This window comes from Oryzias latipes, chromosome 2 (assembly GCF_053564925.1).
Source record: "Oryzias latipes strain Hd-rR chromosome 2, Olatipes_Hd-rR_3.1".
NCBI lineage: Eukaryota > Metazoa > Chordata > Actinopteri > Beloniformes > Adrianichthyidae > Oryzias > Oryzias latipes.
Genome location: NC_136238.1, coordinates 18518652 through 18537995, shown reverse-complemented (window position 1 = coordinate 18537995; position 19344 = coordinate 18518652). Strand labels below are relative to the sequence as shown.

The window sequence follows — 19344 nt, the reverse complement described above, 5'->3', positions numbered from 1 at the left end:
TTCGTTTCTGAAAATGGACATCTCGGAAGGCATTATTTCACAAATACCATTGTCACTTACAAAAAAAAAAAATTAAAGAAATTATTAGAACTTTAATCTTGTAATTTTAATGTTTAAATCAAGTTGTCATGGTAACGGCTATTAGAACCTGCCCCTCGCTCTGCTGCAGCTGCTCTATGAGCACGAATCAGCGGCAGAAAGTGGTATATATATGCCAAATGCCATGATAAGTGAAACAAAGCATCTTTTAGAGAGAAAGATCTCTCACCGCTTGTTTTTGTCCAAGTAATCAAAGTCCGCAAGTAGTTTCCTAGATCACTTATATAGCAAGAAAAAAACACCATTAACCCTAATAATTAAATCTGTTTGAACTAACAATTTCTTTCATCATTAATGAAACATGTATTCACTCTGTATCAAGCAAGCAAGACAAAAAGACAAACTTTTAAACATTAAAGGCAAAATTGCCGTTGATGGTCTAGTTTGATAGAGATTCTGACACATCCATCATAGAGACATTTGAAGGGCAGAGATCTTTTCTACCATCTTGCTGTAGTGGTAAACAGTGAAATTATGCATGTCAACCTATGTTCAAAGCTTCTTTTGTTCCAGTTACCAACTTGAGTTTTAAGCCAGCGCAAAAATAGGTAACTTTAAGCCTATGTGATCCGAAGGTCTTTTTTTTAACTCAAACTCAAACTTTATTGATTTGTATGGCGCCTTTAATTTCAGTTCAAAACACAAAGCACTTAACTTAAAAGCAGATAAAATAATCATAAAAAAAGGAAAATTATGAAAAACAGAAAGCACAGGACAATCACACACAGATGGGACCCCTCCCTCACCAGATTCCTCCCTCCAGCCACCCAGTTCCCCCAGTAGAACCCTGAACAAACAAAGAACTGCAGCTTAAAGAAAGTCTGGCTTGGTACTGCTGTGAGAAAACGATATCATGGGGATCCATTCATTCCAAGGCCCAGCCCGACCACAGGGGTAGTTACCACAGCGCCTGCCCAACACAGAGCAGCCTAGGGCCCACCATACAGCTATTAGACCACAGAGGGGGACCCCACCCAGCCCAATGAGAACGGGCACTGCAGCAACAGTACCCCCTACAGGTGAAGCCGGTAGTGCCCCAGAACAATGGATCCCAAAGAGGAAACACTGGAGTAAAAAACATCAGAAGAAAAATTAAAATAAAATAACAACAATAAAAAAAAAGATAACAATATTAGTAATTGAAAATAAAATCATAAAATGATTAAAACATAACCTAAATATCATAAGTAAAAAAACAATAAAAAGAACAGCATATTAAAAACATAAAGATCATAACAGTCCTTAAAAAGAATAAAAATAGATAAATCGATAAATAATAAAAGACATAAGCATTTACCAAAGTCATGTAAAAGCCAGACCAAAAAGGTGGGTCTTGAGCTTCTTCTTATAAATCTCTACAGACTCTGCGGCCCTGAGGTTCTCTGGCAGGCTGTTCCACAGGCGAGGACCATAATGGCGGGACAAGGCCAACTAGGAGGCCAATTCCAGAGGACCTCAGGGTCCGTGAGGCCTCATATTTAAAAATACTATTTAAATAAGAAGGCCCAAGACCATTAAAACATTTATAAACCATTAAAAGAATCTTAAAATCAATCCTGAAACACACAGGAAGCCAAAGCAGTGATTTTAAAATGGGTGTAATGTGTTCCTGCCCTCTGGTCCTTGTCAGAACCCGTGCTGCAGGGTTTTGCAATAGTTGTAGATTTGAGATCAACTTTTTTGGTAAAACAGAGAGCAGGGCATTACAATAATCTAAACGACTAAAAATAAAAAGCATGCATGAGTCCCTCTGTGCTGGCAAGCGAGAGGAATGGGCGGACTCTGGCAATGTTTTTAAGATGATAAAATCCTGTAAACATTTGTTTGAAAAAACATTTTTACAAATTAACTCTGGCCTACAATCAGATCCAACAGGTTAACTGCCAAGAATTTTCTAGGGAAATGCCACCACTCATGACTAATCCTTTTCTGAATCAACTGGATTTCTGAACTTGTTTCAACAGACTCCACTAAACAGGATTTTCCACACGAAGTTTCAACTACAGATTTAGCTACTTTCTTTTTCAAATAAAATTTGCAAGTTTTTAAGGTGAGCATGTGTGCATTAAAATGTACAACACAAAGATCTTTTAACCCTAGTGCTATCCTATGGGGTCGAGATGAACATTGATGTGTTATTCCTGCCATGACAAAGATGGATAAATGTGAAGAGGATTTCATGTTATCCATGGACACCAGTGAAGATCACAAATCATTGAAGAAAATGGTTCAGGCTCAGTCTTGTGGGGTCTAGATGACCCCACTGTCCAATGTTAAAGTGCCTAGGATGGCACTAGGGATAAGGTGTATTCAAAGTAGATAGAATTTAGTTTGTTTCAATTTTTATTTCTGTAGCAACAGCTCCCCCTGGTGGAAGCATGTAAGGTTTAGCAGACGCCAAAGAGGCTGGAGTGTGAATGTATGCCCAGTGGAACAACACCCAGGCTACTCAGTGAGATGGGAGTGCAGAGGAGGGCTCAAAGGCAGGCAATTAAATACCTCTCCCAGGCAGCTGAGAAGGGGAGTCAGTGGCTGTGGATCAAGAGGAAGGACCTGACCTGGGCCTCCAAACGTCTCTTGGCTGACGGGGGGGGGTGAACCTGGGACGCTGGGATTCACTGCTGAACCCTCTGGAGGTGTCGTGGGCCTATCAGCGAAACACTGAAGAAGGGGGCCCACTTGAAGACCCAAAAGATGTCATCACTCATCTTCTTGCGACAGTGTCTCATCGATGCCTCAGAAATTATTCAGGGATAATAACATCTAGTCCTATAGAACAGACCTTGTAAAAATGAAAATGATTATCTTTTGTTATACATCAACAATAAATGTGGAAATATATAGATATTTAAGAGAAATACACCCTTTTGCAATAACTCTAAACTAAAAAACTATTGGTTTGAAAATAACTTTTAGATTAAACTTTGTACTAAATAAAATAGCTTGTTTGAACATTGCATTTCTTCAAAACATTCTGCAGAAAAAAAAACATAAAAACCTTTTTTATTTTTATTTCAGATTTATTCAAACTCTTCTTTGTCATTAAGAACACATGTTAACTTTACAAAAACAGGTTTAGTCCCGGATCCACCTTAAAAAAATCCAGTAGCAGCTCCAAGCATTTCCTTCATTGCAAAAACATTTAATGGTGAAAACTGTAACATCTCAAAAAGCTGAAGCTTAAAACACTGTTTCAGCAAAAAAAAAAATTAAAAGTGAACGCAACTTTATTCCCAGTACTTACACCCAAAAATAACAGAAGTAACAATGTTTTACAAAGTCTAGCCCTGTGAGTGTTACTTTTAGAAAACTGATTCAATACAAAAACAACCCGACTACATAAGTCCATAACGGAGAAGCAAGGCATTACAATAAGTATTAAATATAAAATGCTGCAAACTTGGAAGGGAATTAAAGATCCATACACCAGCTTTAGTAATAGTAACAGTTTAGTTAAAAAAAGAAATAGATGGAAAACATTCAAATTTTTCTTCACCTAGTATAAAAGAGATATTGTTTGGTAGCTTGTGATAAACATTGTTTTATCTAACAATATGCTCATTTTTGATAAATAAACTCAGTTTTAAAAATACTTAACATTTCTTAAGAAAAAAATCTAAATGTTCTTAAAAATGTGTCATCTCTCTTTAATATCTTAAGGCTTTACATCCTGCAGACCACAAGAAGGCAGCATTAGAACGTAACATAGTTGGCGGGAAAAATCCCGACCCGCCCATCGTCCAGTTTCCCCTCCCACCAGTCATGCTGGGACTCTGTCCTGGTGATGACGGTGATCTTGTCCCCTGGGACGATGCTCAAGTCGCCAGGCTGCGCCGCGGTGTATTGGTGAATTGCTGTGACAATCACTGGTCCACTGGCCCCGCCTGATGCAAACCATGACTCTGCAAAAAATAAAAACGTTGCAAAAATAGCATTAAACAATTTTGTCCTGATGTTTCACCTCATCTATCAATTGGCTATTACTGATGATTTTTCTTTATTAGACACAATTAACAGGGGGAGCAACATAACTACCTTTAAAAGACTGCACTTTGCAATAACACTAATGCTCGATTTAGTGAATTTATCCCAAATTAAAACAAATACAAAAAAAAAAAATTTAAAAAAGAAAACTTTTGATAGTGTTTGAGCTTGAAATCTATATATTTTTTACAGGTTCTTTTTTTCCGTTCTGCAGTTACAATTAACATGTCAGTAGAGGGTGCTACAGTTCATTAAAAAACGTATTTCTTTTAATCATAACCCAGTATTTCCAATTTAAAGCATTAAAATGAGTTCAAATTTAGTGGGAATTTTGAATTATTAAAGCATAAACAAATTTTTGGCTTCAAAAAATTACTACTTCACTTTTTTGCTTTATTATTACCATTGAACAAAAGTAAAGCTACAATAAAATATTACAGCCACTATAAAATAAACAAATATATGTCAAAAATAAAAATAAAATTATGATTAAATATAATCAAAGTCAGAAGGTTACGATAATAAAGACCTACATTAATGAGAAAAAAAGTCTACTTTTTACAAACAAAAGTAGTAAAATTAAGAAGATGAATTCTACAATAAGGAAACTAAACTTGTAAAATTATGAGAAAAAGGTCAACAATTTACAAAATAGTAGTAAAATTAAGAAAAGAAATTCTACAATTTACGAAAAAAGTAGTAAAATTATGAGAATTTCTTTTTTCAATTTACAAGAAAAAAGTTGTGAAATTATAAGGATTTTGTACAAGAACATAATTTCATAAATTTACTAGATTAATGGCATACATTTAGCAAAAGGCTTACTATGCTTTACCAAGAGACACAGACTGGCTAGAGATATTTGACCCATGAGGAGTGGATTTTGAGCGGGCGTCCCCTTTACACCGTCGACAGAGTAGTTGCAGAAGTCTAGCTAGTCTAGACTAACTTGTGAATCCACAAATGTACCCAGAGTTGTGTCTCCTAAAGTTGTATAACTTTTTCTTTTACTCCTAAAAGTCAGAAATTTGCGTGCAAAACACATATATGGTAATTTACATAAGAGATTTTTTTCCCTAAAGTGTTTATCTTGCACATCGTTTCTGCATCGTATGTCTTATTGACGAGATCTCCTAGACTTGAAGGAAAGACAGAGTCATGTAAAGCTTTAGACTTACTTGAAGTATCAGATTTATAAGCAGAGACGCTTGGGTAAAGGGCATTTTTCCCTGCTGTTGACACATAGACACAAGGAATTATAAAACAATAAAAGAAAAGAACAACAACGCGTGAACTAGTTTTGTTGAGCGGGTTTTACCAGATGAAGCTGTCAACCTCTGGGAGCTGGACGGTTTGGGTGCAGAAGAAGAAGCAGCAGAAGATCTGGAGGGGCGAACGGGGGACTGCAGACACACAAACGTGCACTGTTAGCAGTCCATCATGATACACACAACCTGGGAAACAAAGGAAACCTCCAGACAGCTTCTGCAATTAGCAAAAAGGACGTTCATCCATAGATACAGTCTGACTGAACACTAAAGCAAACCTTGAAAAGATAAAAATGATCAATAATTATTTTTAAAAAAAGAGAGCAAGCTCTGAAATAATTTAACCACTAAACCATAAAGAGCTAAAAAAAAAAGATTAAAAATTAAATAAAAGTTAACCATTAACCTCAATGGTTGCATCTTTAAACACTACAGTAGTACCTTACACAGGGAACATCTTGGGGGATTTCTTACTACATGAAACACCATTTTTCATAAACTTCAATGAGAAATAGAAATCCTAAAGGCTTTGATGAGAAATCATGTAATCTGTTTTTGGTTGTCACAAAGAATAAAAATAAAGAAGAGGCAAAATTACAGGTTAAAAGAATTCACCAAAGCAGGCAATAACACAAAAAAACACAGTAACAATAGTTGGAGTAAGTCTTTTTTCCCTTATCTTTATCTTATCCTTATCTTTTTACAAAATACTTATTTTTTCCCTCTCGTTAAGCTTTAGCCACTACTGCCCTTTTATGGGTGGATGTGGGCTCTCTGCAGAGAGTATGGGGCATGCAGGTAAAAAATATCAAGGTCATACATCGCTCGGTGAACCCGTAGAGCGAAAATGTTCATGTCAACTTTCTTGGGGGGCGTGCCGCGGGCACTCACTGAACACTGTAAGGGGGGGGGGAGTAGGTGAGATGCAGGCCTGTTGATCTTTTATTCATTTTCACCCCCCTATTTCACAAGGACTGCACCTGTAAGAGCGTTTATGTGACAACCTGGCTGTTAGAAATGAGGAAATTAGAGTGTAGTTTGTGTGGCTGGCACTGATATCTCACATGCACACCCGGTGCGTGCAGCATTTGTATGCGGTCAGTGAGTAGCCATTACTCGCACCTTACTAACGACTAAAGTGTGGCGTAAAGGCCCCCACCGTACAACAGCTTCACCCAAACATAAGTGTGTGCAACTTACATTAACCTAAAGAATGCACAATACACTTTCACTGCACAACAATTGCACGTTCCATTTTCAACAACGTCCCTTAAGGTGGCCATACGATCCTCAAGAGAACTGCAAGACACACCTGTGCTCCGCTTAAAGTTGCAGTGGCTCCTCTCTATGGCTATGACTAAGGCTTGTGGTTATGCAATATATTCAGACTTCCTTAAGGAGCACTCACAGGCTTGTTCTTGTTGGCCCAGTCAGTGCAGTAAGCCTCGGCGTAGATGTCCAGGATGTGGTAAAGGTCAGCACACTCTGAAGGAGGATCCACGTCTCCATTCAGAATGGCTGAAGCCCGGATTTCTTGCCTGTAGAATCTGTTCCATTAAAAAAAAAAACATAATATCTTTAATTTAGGGAAGGAAAAGAAAATTGTTCAAAGGGATAAAGAGCTGTCTGTACTTGCGGTTGGTCTCCTTGCGTTCAATCAGATAGGACCCCTCCAGAGAAATGCCAGCAAACAAACCTCTGGACCGGCAGTAGGTGAAGACGGCCGCAGTGCTCCGCAGAGCCACATCCGCCTCCACATTCCTAACAAACACAGTTGATCTGAGTGAAGCAGCATCAGCAGGACCACAGCGCATTCACCAAGGGTTTGTTGTTTTGCCATGCTGGAATGTAAACAACTTTACCTTTATGGTAAAAATGAATGAACATCAATTATGTGTTGATGATAAACGGATCTAATCCCAACACTAACAACTACCAAACCACTAACACCATCCATCCATCTTCCGCTTATCCAGGACCAGGTCGCGGGGGCAGCAGTCTAAGCAAAGATGCCCAGACTTCCCCCGCCCCGGCCACTTCCTCCAGCTCTCTGGGGGGACCCCGAGACGTTCCCAGGCCAGCTAAGAGACGTAGTCTCTCCAGCGTGTCCTGGGTCTTCCCCAGGGCCTCTGCCCAGTGGGGCATGCCCGAAACACCTCCCCAGGGAGGCATCCTGTACCTGTACCTGCCTTCTCAATACATACAAAAATAAGCCGAAACAAACATTACTGTGACTACGCTAACTTCCAGCTTTGTTAGTAACACGTAAAAAAACAAAAAACAGTCCGACAAAGCTACACGTTAGCCACATTAGCATTTTCAGAAAGATTACACCCAATCAGCGCTGTGTACCTTTCGAAATTGCTTTAACATCATGAACACATTTTCAAATATAAGGCGATCTAGATTATTAGGTGCAATGTTGTTTTTTGCCTTATAGTGTGAAAAAAGATAGTTTGTATAATAAAGAACAAAAATAAGTAAATAAAATAAGTCAGCTTTTGCTAGAGCTTACACAATCCCAGTAAATTCTAAAGCTCAGAAAAGAAAACACTATACAGTAGTGAAGCGTCTACCCAATAAACCTAAACAACTGATTCTGATGCGGCATACCAGCACAAAATCCGCTGTCAGAATCCGTTGGAATTGCGCTGATTGCGTTAACGGTCAAAGAGCTTGTTATTTTGCTGTGGCAGACCACAACTCTGGGGTAAATTTATTTTCGTCATTTCTAATTCTCCAAATACGCCCAAGGAGGTCTATAGAGTATTTGTGAGTCGACTCCTCCATAAACTGAAGGTTTAAATACAGTTTTTATTTTAAAAAAGCGGAAAAATAGTTAAACACAAAAAAATGATGTAAAAAAAAATCTAAACCTATTATTTAATGGCATTTTGTTGTGAGAATAAAAAGCATAAAGGTTTTCAAAGGGTGCTGCAATTGAGTATAAAAATGGATGAAAAATTTTTTTTGGATCACACCAAAAAAAACTACAAAAAAAGTCTCTAGATTGGTTATTTGGATACATTTTTGCAAACGATTAACCGGATGAAATAACCAAACATTGACATAAAAGACAAAAAAAACATATGGATCCATTTTTGTTTTGTTTTTATGTGCAATTTCTATAATTAGAATTTGTTTTCATGCACGAACACGTTGCATCTTCTTATCTGTCAGTAGCTTATTTAGAAAACATGAAGGAATGAGACATCTGGCCACGCCCACAGGCAGAAAGAAAAACCCACAAAATGATGGGAGCCAGAACCCTCCGAGCGTCCCCAACAACGCCCTCCTTATTCCAAATCACGACAACCCTTTAAAATCTGAGCTAATGCTGCTGTGGATGCCTCAGGCTGTCATCACAGCAAGGCCCGTCATTTCCATCAACACTACACATTAGGTGCAATTAAGACGCAGACAGATTGGAGAGGGTTAGTGGGGGGGGGGGGGGGGGGGGGGGCAGGAATTTACCTGCCTACAGGTCCCACAGCGACGGTGCAGTTCCCGCCCAGCGTCAGGTTCCCGCCCTTTGTGAAGGCCTCGATGGCTCTGCGCTGATTCAGGATGATCACCAGATCCGACACCTGAACATAGTGTGGCGTTGAACAACATCATCTAACACTTTCAGGGGATTTTTCACTCAAAAGTTAAGGAGGTGTACTCACTTCCACCCCAATTTCAAATCCTCCGCCTAGGCCGGCAATACCGATGGCTGAGGGTGCTGACCAACCTGAACATGAAAACCATTTCAAACTTGTTAAATGCTTATGTTCAAACCTGGTTTTATGTTTTTATAAAAGATCAAAGCTTGGCTGAAACCAATCATCCAAAGACATTAGAGTTTAACTTTTGTTCATACAAAAGCCTGCTCAATGCAGGTATTAATCTTTCATGTGTAGTAAAAACATCTCTGCATCAACAGAAACAAATGCACCATATTTTTAGGTTTTAAGATGGGATATATTTTAATCGTACATTTCTTTCTGTTGCTCCCTTTAGCGAACCAGCCATTCAAACCTGTCCCCAATTCCTCCTTGCTCACACCTTCATGTCCTCCTTGATTTGTCCATGAACCGTCTTCCTCCAGGCCTCTTTCCTACTGTCCCTCCTTTCAACCTGCCCAAATCATCTCCATCGGCTTCCCTACATTTATTTCCAAAAACATCTAACATCATCTGTTCCTCTGATGGACTCATTCCTGATCCTATCCATCCTCAACATTCCAAACCAACAACATGGCTGCTCTCACCACAGTCTTCCACACCTTTCCTTTCGTTCTTGCTGACACTCTTCACACCTTAACTTTCCTCCATCCATTCCAACCTGCTTGCACACGCCTCTTCACCTCTGTCCCACATGTGGGTGGACCCAGCAGAGCTTTCAACTTTACTTCGTTACCATTTTTAAAGCTCTGGTGAGCCCATGCCACTTCACGCTTCTTTTTTTTGGTGCAGAATCTAATATGATACAGCATGACGGGTATTCTTTAGATAACTAAGCCTGTGCAACAGCTTCTTATGGCAGACAAAAGCTCATTAAAGACGAGCCTGTATTAATAAGACTTTGGGTTCATTCAGACTGGAAAAATCTGTTGGTCCGGACCCAATCAGCTTAATTTGGTCCAGATTCGAGTCCTGAACCTTGTGTTTGACTGCCGTCAAGGGAACTTTCCTGTTCTGGGCTAAAGCTTGTAAACAAAACCATGTGACTAAATATCTCTTTACTCATTGGTCAGGAATTACGAGGGTGGGGCAGAGCAACTAGAGGCATTATGGAGGTCCTGCGCTTTTAGTTCATTCAAACTTAATATTTCGCTCACAACTTTTGGAAGTCTGCATCAACATCAGGCTCAACATTTTTTACTCGCTTTTTGGTCTGGTGGAGTCATGCTGTAGGGCGGTTACTGGCAAGAAGACAGATAAGAAGGTATGCTAATAAGTGTTTATGACATATGATTGTCAGGAAACAGTGAGTAGTTATTTGTATTATGTTAAAAATTTAAGTTTCTGAATTAATCTGATCAAATTTCAGTGAGTTGCTTTGTCTCAGTTGTGGTGTTATGACATTTTTTTAAAAGAGAATTTGTAAGAAAGTATAAAGGTAGCTTTAAGATGACGTCACAGCAACCCCTTTCGGGCATGTTAAAATAAACGTTCTCACAAAAAGCCTATCCTATTTTTTTGTCTGATAACACAAAAATTGTTGCTTTATATTTGTCCACGGCTACTCTGTCGCTGCATTCCTACTCTGCTTACATCAGCTACAGTGTTCATTTTGGTACAACTGCTCGCTCCGGGTCGGACTTTCAGACCGAGTAACCTCACTTTAAGCTGAGCAAATGTGTTCAGGCTGAATAGCCTAAGAGTGAAAGTATGTCAGCGGTAATACGTCTCCTCTGTGTTTATGCATTCAAAGTATGCCTTATCAGACGCATTAGTCACCAGCAACTATCTAATCTTGTATCCACAGTACAGTATAAAAAAGATTTAAGACTGTTGAGAGTAATTTTAAGACTTTAAATGACTTGCCACCATTTAAACTTAAGGGTGAGCTTTCATGTGAGCTACAAACCCCTAATGACTGTCTTACACTCATGGCATTAGTCTTAAAGTCCTGATTGGGTCATGATAAAACTGACGCGAGCATAACTACAGACATGTCTGCAAACGATTCATAAGCCGGCATCAGAAGTCTGTCCAAAACTCCACGAAAAAGTCTTACTTCGGTCAGCGAGTCTGGCAATGACGATTCCACTGCCTCCTCTGGCAGTGATCATGAAGCCAGCTTTGATGACAGAGATGATGGCCAGACCCTCCGCCTTTGCTATGACATGAGCTGACACACACAAAATATATAAAAGTCACATTTTTTTAAACATAATTCCAACTGTTCTCTTAAAACTTAAAAAAAATATACATTTCTTTTACCAGGGATAAGTTTGTCTGGTCCATATCTGTTGGAGATTTCCGTAAATTCTCTCAGGATCTTGGCAGCCTTCTTTGCCTCAGACCTCAAATTGGAAGGTATTGGGTTCACTGTGAACACAAGAATAACAGAGGGTTGAAAAGCATTTAAAAGCTCAAGTAAACCGGATTTAATTTAATTTAAACCAAATTATAAAGCATAATGTTTAACTCTTGGGCTATCTTGTGGGGTCCAGATGACCCCACTCCCAACGTTCACGTTGGTACTCATGATTTCAAATGGGCCACCTTACTAAACTAACACTGAAGCTGTAACTTGAGACACCTAAGTAACACATGGTCTTTGAAGTATCTTAACTCTTCGACTGTTTATGTAATCAATGCCAATCAGCTGGTTCTGATGCGTAGAAAAGTGGCTTTGCACTGATCTACCACACATTACAGTTTTTCCTCCAATGGTTTGGCTCATTTCTTGAAACAGAAATTACATTTTCACAACAACATGGACACACCTCCAAACTACTTGGCAATTGTTCACAACAGAATGGCATTTCTCATTATTTTCATCAAATTGCAAATGTCTCAGTACATGTCTGAATGTCTCAGTACATCTTTGCAATTGATTAAGTACAGGTAGTCTTTATTTAGCACAATTTCCAAGTTAATAAATCTTGTTGATCTAAACTGTTGATTCTCAGTCTAATGGTTGTTCGCTCCAAAATGAGTCAGCATCATTTCATTGTGTAAGTCCTCACATGCACAATAGTCTGTTCAATTGTCAAAAATGGTCAAGAACATAATACCATGGATACAATATATGAATCTCTTGGAACATTTGATCCATTTATTACAGCAATTGACAGTCAGGTGAAACTAGAACTTGGCTAACGAAGGAGGATGTCCCAGGCCAGCGAAGGGGCAATATAACTATGTGTGCTGGCATATCTGAGAATGGTGTGGCCAACCACATCCCCAGTCTTGGCCCATACAATACACAGAAGCTCCTCATCTTCTTGGACTGCCTTCATTTTGATTTGATCCTTGAAAATGAGAGAGATCTCTTAGGGCCTTACCCACCACTATATGTTATTGTACGGGACAATCTGAATTTCCACCGTGGCCCGCTCATCAGGGCCTGGTTCACTAATCATCCAAGGATGGTCATAGTGTTCCTTCAACCTTACTCTCCTTTCCTCAATCCTATTGAGGAGTTTTTCTCCGCTTGGAGGTGGAGAGTGTATGAGCATAAGGCTCAAGATCAGAGGTCCCTGCTCCATGCAATGGATGCTGTGTGTGAGGATATTACACGAGATCAGTGTAGGGGATGGTTGCAACATGCACGCCGTTTCTACCCTCGTTGCATCACAAGGGAGAATATACGCTGTGATGTGGACGAGAATCTGTGGCCAGACAGACAGAAGCGTGTGGACGGCCAGCAGGGTTGAGGACGATGGCCAGGAGAGGGAGGGTGAGGACAGGGACCAGTGAAGAACTGTTAGTTATAAAACTCAAGCATTATTTACAGCACTGTAGGCTACGGTTGTGCCGATGGACAATACCATCGTCCATCGTGATGGGTGACTGACATCCCGATGGAGAGACACCATCCTGGTGCCACGCCCCCGCCACGCTGCGAGTAGACACCATAAGACGCGGTTTCATGTGCAAAATATCTTGATAAGGATTATTGGTCGGATTAGAATCCAACCGTGTACATGGGCCCAGAAAAACTTTTTCAGATTATAAAAACATTCACATGGGTCACACTTTCGGTCGGAATAAATCATTCCCACATGCGCAGTAGTGTTTTTAAAAACCGGAATGGAAACGTAGTTCCGCCGAGCGGCTACATACGTCAGCTCGGTAATATACGAGATGATCTCCTAAACATGCTTTTATTAATGTTATGGTTATTATGAAGCGCCTGTTCGCTCATCATTTTCATTTTAATCCGTGTGGTCAGTGCTTTTTCTGTTGAAAAACGGAGCCGGAAAAAGCCCGTGTTAACTTATTAGCAGTATGCTAACACGGGCTAACAACATTAGCATGAACATAAAATCCATGCGTGAAACGCTGCAATCTGCATCTTGGCTGAACGTAAATATGTGGGAATAACATCAGCTTTTATTTTGTAGGGACACAACTGGAAACACAAATCCATGTGATTATTTGCACGATTTCTAAGGACTGAGCGGCCTTTCTGCTTCGAAGCTTACACACTGCGTGAGCTAGCGCTCCGAGCTCTGCCCCGACACACACTTTTACCGGGAGACCCGGTTCTTCTAAATTCCGGTTGCTCGTTCACGTAGAGCTGCGGGACGGATCATAGTCCTAAGTCTCCCACACGTAACAAAGCATCCTTACTTCCCCTAAAACACAAAACTGTAAGTCCTTCTGCTCTGCTGGAGACACGGTCGCTCGCTCCGCCGGTCCACTTGACTAATCAAGTGCAGGACCGGACCACTTCTTTTCTATTCTGTTTATTTATTTTTTTAAGTCACTTCCCTCAGTTTAGACTGGATCATCACGGATGAGTCATTATTTGGGAAATAAAATAAATAAAGTAATAAAGTAAAATAATGAATAATATTTATATAATAAAAAAATACCCCCCCCGATGATATCATCGTCCATCCCGATGGTTGACTGCAAACATCGTCAACTGCCAATTTAGGGGACATCGCCCAACCCTACTGTAGGCTGTATATCATTTTCATTGTTTTTTGTTTGTGTGTAATAATAAAGTATATTATGCTGTATACATTTTCTTTTTACTCTGATGTATGAAAGTTACTTTATGTGTGTGAATGATAATGGTTACGATTTCCTTGGCAGTATGAGTGCAATGTGTGCTGGTAAACCTAAGAGACTCTTACCCTAAAATCCTTTTTCATTTTTTCAGTTTTATACAAAATTGTATTCCGTTAGCTATACAAAAACAGTACAGTAACCATTGTCAATAAAGGACTGAGCTAAGACTGAAAGGTGGACACGAGGGTTATTTCAATGGTTCTCTGCTGTAGTGACAAAACATCTAATCATTTTGACTTGCTGTGCTTACACAATGTGAAAGGGACAAAGTATTTTGAGGGCACTGACTGTTTGAATAAGGAAATTTAGATTTGACACATGAGTGAATTGTTTTGGGAGAGATATGAGCTTTTGCAGGAGAACCATGGCGTTGTGCTGAACCATCCACATTATTTTGGCAAAAGCACCAAGAGTGTTGAGAACGTCCGGTCTGCTTCAAGAAATTAGCCAAAGCAATTGAGAAGAATCTTTGCCATTTTGGTGGCACTGACTCTTTACATGGGAAAGGAATTTAGTTTGGAGCATGAGTGAACAGTTTTGGGAGATATATTAGATTTTGCAAGTGAGCTATTGTGTTGGGCTGAACTGTAAGACTGTTTTGCCAAATGATCTTAGAGTTTTCAGAATGTAATTTCTGTTTCAAGAAATGAGCCAAACCAATGGAGAAAAACTGTAATGTAAAGTGTGGCATTGCGGTGCAAAGCCACTTTTTTCATGCCAGAATCAGCTGATTTATGCAGTAGAGGTGTAAGAAAGAAAAGAAAGAAAATAGATTATGAGAAATATCACGATGTCTCATTGACAAAACGATATTCAATTCATGATTTATAAGCAAACGTATGGTTCAGTCTCTTACTTTTGTTTGCAACTTAAAACTCCAACCGCTAGCTGGCAGCACCCCACACCAAACCTCTTTCAGCAGCTCTATACCAAAACAACAGGATGTCACGAGAACTAGGCCTGCACAATATACCGCAAATTTATAGTTATCGCAATATCAAGCTTTGCAATATGCATATCGCAAAAGACAGCAAATTTGCAATAAATGGTTACCTTAGATGTGGCCAAACAATCTTATAGCAGCTTGAAGTGTTTAATGGATTGAAGGAAACCCTTTCTGCATTTGACCAATCAGATGGACCCCTTCACGTTGTTAACTAATCGGATGGCGCCCTATTATGTTGTATGTTCGCCTCCTACGTCAACAAGAGTCATTTGTAGTATAATTTTTAAGCTGTTGTAATGGAATGGGAATAATATTTTTGGTTGTTTTGCTAATTGTTTATATACCGCAAATTATATCGTTATCACAATATTAATCACTGATATCGCGAGTTTTCTTCATACCGTGCAGCCCTAACGATCCATCTTGTGTCAGTTCACTTATGAGCTTCAGGGTTATTTTTTTTTTATTACAGAGCTTAACGAGACATGTAACACTCAGTTTTACTTAGGGTTAGGTACTGAAACTGCCAAGTTGCTATCGGTAACTTTGCGTGCACAACTACCGGCACTATAGAAAAGCGCAGATTTTGGTGTTTCGTTTCAGACATGTCAATCACTTAAATTCTATTCAGTTTTAACATACATTTCTAGCCCATCGTTTTACATCTCCACCGATTGTGGACAGGCTCACATTAAAGTGGGTGGGGCCATGATGACAGTCAAAATGCTGAAGGCAAGTTGAGCGAAAGTTTGGCTGCACCTCACACAAAAACATTTTACTTTAGTGACCTGATGGATAAGAGTGACGTGTACAACGCTGTGGAAAATACCCCCGTGTGGTGATTAGATGGGAAAATATGTGTTTGCTAACCCGTGTGAGAAAACTGAGATGCAGAGCTGCAGTGCAGACCGTCAGAAAGAATGAAGTAAAGCCTCTTAGGCATATACAAGCACTCTCCTTAGACCTGTCAGGCAGGTTCGCTGTGGCAGGTTTTTAATGTATTTTTGAAGCAAGAACCATTCAGGCACCTCATTCTGACTCTTAATTAAAATGATAATGAAAATGGTATTTGACATTTCATTTTCAAAAAGTTCTCTAATAAATGTGTAGCAAAATTCAATTAGAAATATCTAATTTGACAATTGAAATGGATTAACAGAAATGCTTTTTCATTTTCACAATGTAACTGCATCAAGACTCAAAAGTGAAATTAAAAATCAACCCTCCAAAATGCTTTTTCATTTTCTACTTCAACACCACTCATTCTGTGACATAATTACAATAATAATACAAAGAGGGGATTGCATTTTTTTTTGACATCCACCGCACAAAAACTGCCGCATAAATCATTTCCAGTCAGCAGTTCCAGGGTGGAGGCTGGCGATGACGTTAGTGCTCACTCTTCCTCTTTTGTTACTACTGCGCGTATTTTTCATTTAATTCTTGATTCAAAGAATGCAGCTTCATTGTGAAAATGAAAAAGCAATTCCGGTATTGACTTTTATTTTGAATTATGAGACACAAATGCGTCCATAAGATATAGTTGCAGTGTTAAATACGCTGATAATTAACAATATATATGTTTTTTTTTACAGCTTTAAAAAAGTGTATTAGTATTTAGACTGCCGTAATTTTAATTCAGTAGATTTAAAAAATCTGATAACAGAAAGAGTGACTCACCATCTCATAAAGTCCCGCTTAACTAAAACCACAAGATTTTCTAAGAAACTCAGATTTCCCTAGAAAACATTCCTTGCTCCTCGACCTACTGTTCCAGTGATAGCGAGACACCGGCTTGCCGACATTCCAACAAGCCTCATGCTGGAGCAGCACATTCCACACACATGACAGCAGCAACACATCCCAATGTCACACCACTGTGGGGTGGGATGATGACCACTATTTGTTACACAGTCACATGTTTAGCTTTTCTCTCATTTGAGCAAGTTCTGTGACTCAGCAACCCACCACATGATCTCATTATAAAATAAACCATAATTTGTCACAGCTCTGCTGATTAAAGGATTACATTTCAAGACAGTAAAGTGTGGTTTATAAAACAAAGTAGTGTCTTGAATTTCTGTTCTTATCTATTTAATAGGATAGACAAGATTTACTGAAATTACTTGATTAAATACAAATAAAGAAATTATCAAGCAAACATAAAAAGATTCAACTTAAAACTTTAAACCTCACAATTTACCAACCACACATTTTCAGAGAATTAATCACAGAAAAAAAAAATTTTTTTTTAATATAAATAAGTTATTTTTCTTAACTTAGTTTTAAAGAAACCATTTATAGTCGATGCACACTGATTAAGAAAGTGACAAAAACAACAGTCCTCCGTTGTCAGTGAACGCAGCACTCGCAGGTGTAATGGAGCATTCAAAAGAGAGAATAGCGCGCGGACAGAATACACAAACAGGCTAAAATAACACAAAACTCCCCCACTTCGACGTTTTGTCAAATTTTACTTACTTCTCTTTCCTTTGTTCAGTCGCTTTTGCGTGTTTACCTGCCGCCAGGTGAGCTGCGCAACTATCTCTCTTTGCACTTCCGCCTCACGAGCTGGCCGGAAACTCGAACAGTTACGCCTTCCTCCTGAACAGGAACAATTAGTCGCTGATACACCTGCGCACGTGGAGGCAGGTGGGGACATTAAAGGGGAAGGTGTCGACGTGTTGCCAGGGGAGACGAACGACGCCCGAGCAAGTAACCCAGCCGTTTACACTGCCATTTAGCAGTCAAGCCATGTCCCCCCCCCCCCAGAATTCAGTCTGCTAGGCGCAAAAACGACACGACACGTATTCGATTAATAAGTTGGAAATCTTAAACGTGGGAACTAATACTTATCTATACGCACACACAAAAACTTCGACTCTTCCTCCGTAATTATAAATGTCATAAAAATGGCTTATATTTCTGCATTTGGAAGTTTATCTAGACCTAGTGTCTCAGCAAATACGATAATGTCTAAACATTCGTTCAGGTTTAAATATTCGTCTAAAAATAATATAAATAAACGTACTACTTAGTATTAGCCCAAGCCCATCATAGGGTGGAATTAAGTCATCTTTGAATCAAATTGCCTTAATTTGAAATAGAGACGACGTAGATTGAAAAAAAAAACAAAAAAACAACCTCTTTGGACATTCTTTGTAAATGTATAACTATCATTTATAAATATAGAAAAGAAGGATATATTGGTAAAAGGATGTTGGAGATGGAGCTGCCTGGCAGGAGGGCAAGAGGACGGCCAAAGAGGAGATACATGGATGTCTTAACAGAGGACATGAAGTTGGCTAATGTTAGGGTAGAAGATGTCCATGATAGAGTGAGGTGGAAAAGGATGATTCGCTGTGGCGACCCCTGATGGGAAAAGCCGAAAGAGAAAGAAGATAAATATAGAAAAGAATACCTACTAGGGGTGTAACGATACGCTAAAATATTAATTTGGTTCAGAATTTCACTGCCGTTTAACAAATATGCCTGATATGAACTGCTATTTTATGAACTATTATGAAACAGTGATATGTCTATTTTACTGATATTATTTTTATTATTTGGTATAAAAAAGGTTGAAAAATATTACTTGCAAAATTCATTGATTGGTTTTACATAACCAAAAATAAAACTGACCTATGTAGGTGATCTGCTTTATAAAATAAGACAAACTAATAGCTGCTTGAATAATTTTCTCTCCTTACTTTTTAACTACTAAAAAAACCATATAGTGCATTAAAATACTTTTTTTCCCCACAAGAATTGTTCAAACGCAATGCATTGTGGTCTATGTTTCCCAATCTAGTGAGTATGGATGGTTTTTCGCAGAGACTTCTGTAAAATGTCTAGGGCACTTAATTTTGAAATAGTTGATTCTGACATATCTACAAAATGGCGAAGGCACTATGTAGTGAATAGTAAAGGAATTCAAACGCAACATTGGATGTTGGAATAAAGAATTTCAGGAATGTGTTAAGAGGAAAAGGTCAGCTAAGAAAAAATGGGACACGAAGACAGGAAATACAGAGTAGGGCTATTTATCGTTAACTATTGATCTGATTCGATTCATGAATCAAGATAAAATATTCACAGATCAAACCACAATTCTTACTGTTTAATATATTATATTTGAATGTTTGCTATATGTTTGCCTTTTTACTGGGTTAAAAAAAATTAAACCGTATTGCATCACCATCTTTTATTCCTTTATTTAGAACAGGATATTGGAATTAGCAAAACACAACTGATAGGAACACAAAGACTTTAAAAGAAAGAAAACAATCTTTATCACTTTAAACAATGT

The 19344-nt window shown here is 38.8% G+C and overlaps 1 protein-coding gene across 2 annotated transcripts; it reads right to left on the bottom strand.

Moving 5' to 3' along the window:
* Nucleotides 1-3098: 3098 nt before the first annotated feature.
* On the bottom strand, nucleotides 3099-17743 carry sh3yl1 (SH3 and SYLF domain containing 1). 2 transcript variants are annotated; one of them, XM_004066459.5, is made up of 10 exons: nucleotides 17517-17743; nucleotides 11282-11389; nucleotides 11076-11189; nucleotides 9020-9084; nucleotides 8826-8938; nucleotides 6984-7112; nucleotides 6760-6898; nucleotides 5402-5486; nucleotides 5262-5315; nucleotides 3099-4001 (listed from the first exon to the last, which is right to left on the bottom strand). In XM_004066459.5, exons 1-10 carry the CDS (start codon nucleotides 17695-17697, stop codon nucleotides 3793-3795), a joined length of 1197 nt encoding a protein of 398 aa, XP_004066507.2. In that variant the 5' UTR covers nucleotides 17698-17743; the 3' UTR covers nucleotides 3099-3792. The 2 variants fall into 2 exon arrangements, with proteins under 2 accessions (XP_004066507.2, XP_020563692.1); XM_020708033.3 differs by lacking the exon at nucleotides 17517-17743 and adding an exon at nucleotides 16716-16959.
* Nucleotides 17744-19344: the final 1601 nt, after the last annotated feature.